General features: G+C 46.5%; 1 protein-coding gene across 1 annotated transcript; it reads left to right on the top strand.

Annotated features, from left to right (window-relative positions):
* Positions 1 to 799: 799 nt before the first annotated feature.
* C3H1orf115 (chromosome 3 C1orf115 homolog) lies at positions 800 to 7,231 on the top strand. The gene is made up of 2 exons (XM_054062682.1): positions 800 to 1,300; positions 5,301 to 7,231. The coding sequence occupies exons 1-2, from the start codon at positions 815 to 817 to the stop codon at positions 5,418 to 5,420; spliced, it is 606 nt and encodes a 201-aa protein (XP_053918657.1). The 5' UTR covers positions 800 to 814; the 3' UTR covers positions 5,421 to 7,231.
* Positions 7,232 to 10,619: the final 3,388 nt, after the last annotated feature.

Genomic DNA, 10,619 nt, shown 5'->3' with positions numbered 1-10,619 from the left:
CAACTCCCTGCCATGGGCAGGGACACTTCCCAGCAAACCAGGCTGCCCAATGTCCCATCCAGGCCCTGAACATTTACAGGGATGAGGCATCCACAGCTTCCCTGGGCAACCTGTGCCAGTGCCTCACCACCCCCATCGTGAAGAATTTCTTCCTAATGTCTACTATAAATCTCCCTGCTCCAATTTCAAGCCATTCCTCCTCATCCAATCACTCCATGCCCTTGTAAAAAGTCCCTCCCCAACTGTCTTTTAGCCGCCTTCAGGTGCTGGAAGCTACTCTAAGAGCTCAGCACCTCCTCAGAGCCTTCTCTTCTCCAGCTGAACAACCCCAACTCTCTCAGCCTGTCCTCATAGCACAGGTGTTCCAGCCCTCTGATCATCTTCATAGCCGCCTTCTGGACCGGTTCCAACAGTTCCACATCCTTCTTACACTGGGGATATGTCCCCACTCTTATGCTGGGGAATGTCCCACTGATTTTGTGGGACATTTTTGTTCAATGTTTTCTTTTTTTCCAGGCACTGGTCATTCTCCGGAGCTGATAATGCCTTGTGTGCAGTGTGATCTGTGCTGAGCAGGTGTCTCTGCTGCTGCAATCACCTCTGTTTGCAGCCTTTCCCCACCTCAAAGGCAAGGGCAGGCAGAGACAGAGCCAAAGCTCCAAAGTAGCAAGAGCTTTTGCTGTTGTGAAGTTCCTAATACCATTAAAATGAGTCCTTGGAAAGGAACAGAATATGCATAAGATTTCTGGGAAAGTTTATCCATGTGCATGTGAGTGGGAAATACATCCTGTCCCAGCTCATCTCGCTGCACACGATGGATGGAGATCACTCCCTCGCGTTGCCCAGCCCTGAGAAAGGATCGTCACTTTCTAAAACCCCTAAAGGCGAGTTTACTCGCCGTGACTCTCGCTCCCAGTCCCTCTCCGGGTCCCCCGTCCCCTGCGCGGTCCCGCCCCGGGGAGGTGGCTCGGGCCCCACCTGCGGGCGGTGCCGGGAGCTCCGCAGCACCATGGCTGTGGGAGCGCGCCCCGGGGCCACGGTGAGGGGCAGGCAGCCCCGCTGCGGGGATCGGGACGACCGGGTCTGCATCCTGCCCGGCGAGGAGGAGGAGGAGGAGGAAGAGGAGGAGGAGGAGAAGGCGGCAGCGGCCGGGGTGGGCGCCCCGCGGACGGGGGAGGAGGAGGAGGGCGCTGGTTGCAGGAAGGTGCGCTTCGCCCTCCTGCCCGGCTCCTACGAGCCGCTGCGCCCGCCGCCCGCCGGGAAGCGCCGCTACGCCCGGCGTCTCAGGCGGTACGGGAAGGTGAGAGTGGCGGCGCCGGTCGGTCCTGGGCATCTGGGCAGCGACCCCGACCCCGGGGAGGGCGGCACTCGGGCGGCCGGAGCAGCGAGACGGGTCCCCGCAGCCGGGTGGAAAGGGGTGGTCGCTAAGGTCCCTTCCGACCCACACCATCCTGTGATTCTCTACTGAAAGGATCTCTGCCCACGGCAGCGGGATTGGAACTGGATGATCTTGACGGTCTCTCCCCACTCACACCATTCTACGATTCTCTACTGAGAGAAAAGTACCCCTGCCCATGGAAGGTGGTGTGGAACTGGGTGATCTTTAAGGTCTCTTCCCACCCAGACCATAATATGATTCTGTACTGAAAAGTGTCCCTGCCCGTGGCAGGAGGGTTGGAACTGGGTGATCTTTAAAGTCCCTTCACACCCAACCCATTCTATGATTCTCTGCTGGAAGGTGTCCTTACCCATGGAAGGAGGGGTGGAACTGGGTGATCTTTAAGGTCTCTTCCCACCCAGATGACTCTGTGATTCTCTGCTGGAGGGTGTCCTTACCCAGGGAAGGGTGGTGGAACTGACGGTCTTTAAAATCCCTTCCCACCCAGGCCATTCGATAATTCTCTACTGAAAGGCATCCCTGCCCATGACAAGAGAGTTGGAACTGGGTGATCTTTAAGGTCTCTTCTCACCCACACCATCCTATCATTCTGTACTGAGAAGTGTCCCTGCTGATGGCAGGAGGGTTGGGAATCGATGATCTTCAAGGTCTCTTCCCACTCACACCTTTCTATGATTTTCTACTGGCAGGTGTCCCTGCCCATGGCATGGGGGTGGAAGTGGGTAATCTTTAAGGTTCCTTCCCACCCAGACCATTCTGTGATTCTCTACTGGGAGGTGTCCTTCCCCACGGAAGGTGGGGGTTGGAACTGGATGATCTTTAAGGTCTCTTCCAACCCAAATCATTCTGTGATTCTATGATGCCCACCTGCGCCTGGATCAGAGAGTAGGAAATGTGAGTTTTGAGTGAAAATGACACTAAGCTGATCCATGTGACAATTACTTTGCCATTCTTTGTTCTGTGTTTCCCTGGGCAGCAGGGCTTTGACACCGTTTGGTGTGTTACAGTTTGACACCATTCCTTAAAACTCCCAGTTAACTGGGTCTGTTTTCTTTTCTTCTACTAAATGACTGAAAGAACATCCGTGCAGCTTGTTTGCCAATTTGCCTTTGAGTTGACCCCTGAAAAGCATTGGTATGTCTTAAAGAAAAAAATACAACACAGTCCTCATTGTATAACTGCTATTTTGGATCAAAATCGTTGTTTTGCTTTCCTGTGCGGAAAGTCACAATCCCTGCAGTCCCGTGGTTTATTTCCCCTCCTCCCTGTAGGGCGGGTGGTGCCTTTAATTATGAAAGTGCTGTTTGGTTATTTTTCTGTTATTTGTGTCACTTAAATACAGCTCAGATATGTCTTGTGTTTTTGTAGTTAAAATAAAAAGGGCTTCTCTGTTAGCAGGAAAAACCTGTCTAGTGCCTGGAGTCTTTTCCTACCAAAAAGATTATGGATGTCAGTACAAGACCTGACTTCCTGCTGCATTCTTTTTAAAAAATATGGAGATTTTGGTAAAGATATGCTTGCAATGTCTGACATGCAGAAAATGCCAGTTAGCTTGGCAAAGTCACTTTTGAAATTCACAGAGTTTACAGGTGGCTGCAGAGCCAGGAGCTGCCTCACAAATACAAATGTTTCATAAAGAGATACACAGTTTTTCATTCTTTCATGATGAATTTGATACTTGGAGTTTCCAGTGCTGTGATTTCCAAGTCACAGTAAACACGTGTAGTAGGGAGCAGCCTCAAGGCTGTAGGCTTGATTTATTCAGCACAGTTCTGTGAGCATGATTATGTTGCAGCCATTCATAGTTTCGCTCTCGGTGCTATTACTGTATGTGCTGTTGGTTTAAGGGTGCTTATAATAGTGTTTAGGGCACAGGCCAGTTCTTGGACACTGTGTATTCCCTTTTATATTGGTCAGTGAACATCCCCCCGGGGAGGGTTTGCCAGTTTAGCTGTGGCAGTAAAAACCAGCTTATGAGGTTGGCATTGGTGAGGTCTGGGTAGGTGCATTGCATACAGGGCAGAAGCTGCTAGTGTGACACAGTAGGACAGGAGCAGGTGTGGGAAGGGTAGGCCCTGTGTCTCCTCCTCCATCCCCAGGCTCTGCCCTCATGTTTAAGCTGCCTTTTTAATTTGCTCTCCTGGATCCCTTCAAGTAAGTTTCCATAGCAGTAAATATAGCAAAATTCAGTTATGCAGTGTCCTTATGATAGCTGAAGGTTTTCATCTGTCATTACAGCTGTAACGCAGCTTTAAGAAATCCTAGGAATATAATAGTTATTGAATGAATTTCAACAATTTAATTGTATTTAAAAAAATATTCTCTATTTCAGTATTTTCCATATTACAAGAGATGATTTTGATCTAGTCCCACGCAATCATAAAGTATTATAACAGTTAATGCTGATACTCCTCCCAGACTGACCCCTTCATATTAATTCCCTAGTCATGACCAGCCATATGAGCAAAAACTATCAAGAGCAAAACTGAAATTAGATTAAGGGGTTTAGTTTAAATAATCTGTAACAAGTTCTCTCTAATGCAGTGCACCGATGAGTTCTTAAACATGTACAGACATGAAAATGGATCAAAACATTCTTGTTTTGACCAAAAAGCAGGTTTGCCAATGACACGAAGCTGTGTGGTGTGGTTGACACGCTGAAGGGAAGGGATGCCATCCAGAGGGACCTTGACAGACTTGAGAGGTGGGCCTGTGTGAAGATCATGAAGTTCAACAACTGCAAGGTCTTGCACCTGCATTGGGTCAATCTCAAGCACAATAATAGGCTGGGCAGAGAATGGATTGAGAGCAGCCCTGAAGAGAAGGACTTGGAGGTGCTGGTGAATGAGAAACTCAAATGACCCAACAATACATGATTGCAGCCCAGAAAGCCAACCATATCCTGGGCTAAATCAGAAGCGTGACCAGCAGACTAAGGGAGGTGATTCTGCCCCTTTACTCTGCTCTTGGGAGACCTCACTTGGAGTATTGTGTCCAGTTCTGGAGTCCCCACCATGAGAAGGATATGGAACTGTTGGAGGATGGCCACGAAAATGATCAGAGGGCTGGAGCACCTCTTCTATGAGGACAGGCTGAGAGAGCTGGGGTTGTTCAGCCTGGAGAAGAGAAGGCTAGGGGGAGACTTTATAGCAGCTTCCAGTACTTAAAGGGGACCTACAGGAAAGAAGGGAGGGGGCTCTTTATCATGTAGTGCAGTGATAGGACGAGGGGTAGTGGTTTTAAAGCAAAAGGGGGGAGATTTATATTAGATGTTGGGAAGAAATTCTTTACTGTGAGGCTGGTGAGGCATTGGAACAGGTTGCCCAGAGAAATCATGGATTCCTGGAGGTGTACCAGGCCAGATTGGATGAGGCTTTGAGCAACCTGACCTAGTGGAAGTTGTCCCTTTGGAACTGGATGATCTTTAAGGTCTCTTCCAATCCAAACCATTCTATGATTCTATGAAAAATTCTTGTTTTGACAAAAAGCAATGAAATTTCCATACAAGTATTCTCAGTCATTTACTGCCTTCTTGTTCAGCACCAGTTTCAACAACTTATGTGCTTTTTGGAGGTATTAACATACTTGGAACATGTGTGTGGGAAACCTACCTCTGCAAAGTAGGTATGAATTTAGACTAATTTTGTCCTTGAATAGAAGCCTATATAAAAGCCTGGCTTCCTGTGGAGGGTGCATCCGCTTGGTTTAACTATGCTCTGTGGGTGTGTATTTCTGTATAAAAATAGATGGCAAAACATTGTTCCATGCTCAAGCCCTCATTAGCAGTGGAGGAAATTAATTTTCTGGGTTGGTGACGTTGGCTGTTGGAACAATTTTATGTAAAGGTATTTTCTATCATCTCACCTTTTTTCATTCCCTTCTTCTGTCTCTCTCTCTGCAGAACGTCGGCAAAGCTCTGCGGAAGGGATGCCGCTACTTGGTGGTCGGCCTGCAAGGATTAGCAACAGCCTACTCTGCTCCCTTTGGAGTGGCAGCTCAGGTAGCATCTTTTGTCCGCTAGTGCAGTTTTACGCGCCCCACTGGGAAGGATGACGGGTCATTGCTGTTTAGGATTAAATCGGAGAAACCTCTTGGACAACCCCCTCGGCCAGCGCCTTCCCAGGATGGAGTGCTCTTCTCTGCAAAAACTTCCAGCGCTTCATAAAATCAGATTGGGTCAAAGAAATGCAAGGATGAGGAAATAATCTTCGACTAATTGAGCTGAAGTTCGTTCTCAGACCTGAAGTGGTTTTATATGTGGAAGGGAGCCAAGTACAGGTGGAAAAGCAAGAAGCAAGTAGATGAGGGAGAGAGAAGGGATGTAGAAGACGGGGGGCAGCTGGGGAGGTGGAGATACGAGTCTGACTGTTGAGAGGAATTGTCCAAGCATTGTAGGAAACAGATAATGAAGGATCAGGAAAAGATAGTCTTTGTTTTTTGGATGTCCTTATTTTTTTTGTCCCTGAATGGGTTAAGACTATGAGTATACTTACAAATCTACTTGGATATAAATGGACTATGGTCTGAGACACAGAGAGCTTTGCTGCATCACAGTTGTTCATTTCAAACACTGGAAATAATGAGCCTTTAAATTTTAAGACTGATGTAAAAATCCAGGAAGAGAATTAGGTGTGTTTGTCTTTTGAGTTTGGGGTGGGCATTAAAGTTTCACTGTGATTGATATTTTAAACTTTTCCTCTGCTGCTGTGAAATTTGCGTGTCATTCTCTTACTGAGAATGGAGTTTATATCTGATATATCTGATTCTGGAACCTGGGGTTGGTAGAACTCCCAGTTCCATGGTGTTCACCAGAAAGGAAAATGGATTGCAAACTGCATCTGAAAAAAACTGCATACAGTGTTTGGTATAAGAATGTACAACCATTTTATATAAGAATAAGGCCAAATAACCCATTTCTGTCTTCATTTGTGTATGTGGAAGCTGTAGCGAGAGAATGTCAACATCAGATGGCTCAGCTCAGTGGTGTGGATGGAGCAGCTTCCATGTCACACTTCCAGCAATATATATCTTGTATTGATGACACAGGAGCAAGGAGGTTTATGTGCCTTCAAAATTCTGTGGGTTTTCATTTTGTCTGGGTATTTTTTCTATCAGTCTTTTGTGGTAGTACTGAAGGATTTCCCTTGTTAGCATTTTCTCTGTATTGTAGATCTTTCTAGTTTTGATAGTGGTTTTGTAATCAAGGAGTTGACTTAGGTTCTGGAAAATGCTGTTCATTTGCTTTCTTTGCCTTTTTTGAATGAAGGGATTTGCACATCTTTGCAAACTAGACTGTATTTCTTTTAAATATAGTAAATAAAAGAGAGGTGGTTTTTTTTTTTTAATGCTCTTTTCTAATTGGACTGTAAATAAAAGTAATGTGATCCGTGTAATGTGTTTACCTACACACAGAAGTAAGCACACAAAGGAGGCGTTTCTCAGCAGTGGCCCAAGCAGCGAGGGGAAGCTGCAATGTAAACTTCCCCATTCCTCTGCCTGTGGCCTCAGCACTCTCCTAGGAGGACACGGTTGTAGCCCGGTCTGCATAGAAATGCTCAAGAAAGGCAAGGTATGGAGATGAGGCTGTAGAGGATCTAAGGCTGCACGAGTTGGGGTAGGAATAGCCACAATGGAGATTTTGCTCATTGATTTCATGCTCTGGAGCTTCCCTGTGGGAACATCCTGTCCCTCTGCTCTGCCCCACCGGCATACCAGAGAGTATTGATAACTGCTGCGTCTTCTGCAGTGAGAACAGGGCTGTCCTAACACCCACATGCTGCGTATTTTAGAATAAACTTCAAATTTTGTTACACCATTCTATTTTACAGTGCTTTTATAGTGTATATCATTAGAGCTTTTTTAAAAAAAATAAGTAAAGCAATTCTGTGTGATTTGCAACACCCAGGGTCTAGCCCATGCAGTGCAGGGACTTGCCACAAAGGTAAACATGAACTTTAGTTCATGAATTGCTCAGCACAACAGTTAGCACTGACTTTTGCCTGCTGACCTATGTTCTCTGCTTGCCTGGTGCAATTTAAAGGGAATAGCCTGTCAACCATCCATGCAGAACCAGACCGATATGTAAATTGTCTTTCTATGTGACTCTGAGAAAAGAAAAGCTTAATGCACATTGGCAAGTCAGCTTCTGCTGAATGATGTTTCTAAAATAGATGAAAGAGGAGACAGCACTCTGAAAAAGTAAGTCTGAAAAAGTAAGTAACCTATGCTGTTGCTATAAAACAGCTGGTGATTCATGCCAGCCTATTTTCCTTCCTCAAAATGAACTGATGGTTCTTGTTGAGGTCACCAATTAGTGCTGTTTGTCAGCACTCCCTGAGCAGTAATTCATTCCTTGGCTGGTGGAGTGAGTTTGTGAGGCCAAAGGGTTGGTCTGAAGGTTTGCTGCTCTCTTCATCAGCTCAGCTGACACAGCAGGATGTAGCAAATCTAAATCTGGGGGGTGAGGTTCATTTTTCAGAGAGGTGGATGACAAAGGGCTGTTATTCCTGTCAGTCATGGCAGAATCCCTGCTCTGCCAGGCCTATGATGTAATAAGGGGGACAGGGCAAATCCTGCAGCACTGTTGCTAAATGTTCATAGAATCATAGAGTCATTAAGATTGGAAAAGACCTCTAAGATCAAGTCCAACCATCATCCCAACATCCCCATGCCTATTAAACCATGTCACAAAGTGCCACATCTACACAATTTTGAACATGTCCGAGGATGGTGACTCCACCACTTCCCTGTGTAGCCTGTTCAAACTGCTTGACCATTCTTTCAGGAATGAAATTTTCCCCAATATCCAATCTTAACTTTCCCTGATTCAACTTAAGGCCATTTCATCTTGTCCTATCACTTGGGAGAATACCAGGAGTGTTGGAAACAGATGATCTTTAAGGTCCATTCCAACCCAAACTGTTCTATGATTCTAAAGAGACCAACACCTGCCTCACTACAGCCTCCTTTCAGGTAGTTGTACAGAGCAGTAGTGTCTCCCCTCAGCCTCCTCTTCTCCAGACTAAACAGATCCAGTTCCCTCACCTGCTCCTCATAAACTTGTACTCCAGACCCTTCATCAGCTTTGTTGCCCTTCTCTGGACATGCTCCAACACCTCAATGTCCTTCTTGGATTGAGGGACCCAAAACTGAACACAGGATTCAAGGTGTGGCCTCACCAGTGCTGAGTACAGGGTCACGATCACTTCCCTAGCCCTGCCAGCCACACTATTTCTGATACAAGCCAGGATGCTGTTGGCTTTCTTGACCACCTGGGCATACTGCTGGCTCATGTTCAGCTGGCTCTCAAACAACCCCCCAGGTCCCTTTCCTCTCAGTGGCATGAGAGACGAGGAAATATATTCTCTGACTCACTCAGCACTAGATGGCTTTCAGTTGACAAGAAATGGCAACTTCTACCTGAAGCAGAGCCATTGTGCTGGAAGTCTGCAAGTGACTCAGAAGAGAGCAAGATGTTAAGGAGGCTGGGCCCTCCAGGACATCCCTGACAACATGCCAAGCCAGGAAGGCAGTCCAGGATTAACTCAGCTTCTGCACAGGCTTTAAGTGCTCTTGGTGAGGCTGGCCTTGGAGAAGCCACCCCAACAGGCAGAGATTTTAACTCATGGGCACAGGCAGGCTCCGATTAAAATGGGCTTGTCTGCAGTGTATCTCCTGGTTCCTCTGAGGAACAGAACAGAGCTTTGACCCCCTCATAGACAAAGGTGGAATGCTGTGGATATTAACTGCTGGACAAAATGCCTTCCTCCCTTCAGGCACTTGCTTGGCACCTCTACCCATTGCTTCACGTCACAGGTATTTGTTTTCAGTTACGTGCTACTGTGTTAACTGGTTCCTTTTAGATTTCTGCCTGTCTTTCACCATGTTTTATAATGAACAGTGGGATAAATAAGTTTGGGAAGCTAAATACATGCAAGAGTGGCAAGAAGCAGTCAGCTCATCCAAGCTTTTCTTGGGAATGGACTCCAGTCACCTGACAGCTTGGCAAGTCACTTTTAAATTAAATCCCTAGCTATACCTCCTGCCTGCTCAGTGGATCATGACGGGGAATAAATCTTCTGCTGGTTTTCCAAAGCATTTAATTACTACTCTGTTTTACGGTAGGGTCTGAGGAAATGGCAAAGAACTCTCAGCTATTGTCTTTTGTTCTGCATCATTAGCAGCAAGGAAGCACTCTGGCACAGTTTGTTTTTCAGGCTCTGTAGCTGAGGAGAACTGTACCACACCATGTGACTTTGGTGCTTCCAGGGCTTTGACAGACTCAGGCCAGTGCTCACTTCAAGGACGAACAACCTTTCTGTCCTCTGCTTGTCTCCAATACTGGCAAGGGGGCAGGTTTTGTGTTGGGCTGCTATACAACCAGTTGTCTCTTTTTTTCTGTATTCCATATCCCTTGTTAGCTAGGCACTGGCCTTTTCTGACGCAAAACTGGTCCTAAAATGTGTGCCAAGTTGCTGCAGTTACCGGTATATGCTCTGTTTTGGAAAGCCGCCTTCTTCAAGGAGCAGTAGAGAGCCTAAAGAGCTTGTAGATTAATGGAGAATATTAAATTAAAAGAAAGTAAAGGAAGAATATTATTCTCTTCCTTCTCCTTGTAGGAAATAGTTACTAAACCTGTTTCAGGATGAAGTCTAGCCTGAGCTTCTTCCTGAATCCTGTGTCATCTTCAAGTAGAGACTCGGGGCTCTGGGCTTGTTTAGCTGGAGGAGGGAAGACTTAGGGGGGGAACTGAGAGCAGCTTTTCAATACCTAAGAAGGGGTTGCCAACAAGATGAAGTCAGGCTCTTTACTGAGGTCCACAGGCAGACAGCAAGGGACAATGGTCATAAATTGAAATTGTGAAGTTTCCAGACAGATAGAAGTCAAGGGTGGAAACACTGATGGAGATATTAAGCATGAGAAGAGGTTGGGAAGTATCTGTTCCTGGAGGATTTCAAAGCATGACTGTACAAAGTGCCAAGTGCCCCAGTCTGAAATCAATGTTGACCCTGCTCAGAAGGCTGGAGGAGAGACCTGCTGGGGACCTTCCAGCCTGGGTGACTCTATGAGGCTACCAGTCGGACCTTGCCACGGCAAGCAGAATTGTATAGAGATATCAAAGGCAGATACCGATATCCTCACCCTTGCTAAAAGCACAGACACTAAAGCTTTGCTTCTGATAATAAGGAGCGACTTGCAAAGATGTCCTGCAAAGTGGCCG

Source organism: Cuculus canorus, chromosome 3 (genome assembly GCF_017976375.1).
Source record: "Cuculus canorus isolate bCucCan1 chromosome 3, bCucCan1.pri, whole genome shotgun sequence".
NCBI classification, from domain to species: Eukaryota; Metazoa; Chordata; class Aves; order Cuculiformes; family Cuculidae; genus Cuculus; species Cuculus canorus.
The sequence above is the reverse complement of the archived record's forward strand: the minus strand, read 5'-3'. Positions and strand labels throughout refer to the sequence as shown.

Excerpts from the sequence above, each read along its gene's own strand:
- C3H1orf115 (XM_054062682.1), top strand. The coding sequence starts at position 815 with ATGGATGGAGATCACTCCCTCGCGTTGCCCAGCCCTGAGAAAGGATCG. Across the intron at positions 1,301-5,300 it reads GTCTCAGGCGGTACGGGAAG|AACGTCGGCAAAGCTCTGCG; the intron begins GTGAGAGTGGCG and ends CTCTCTCTGCAG.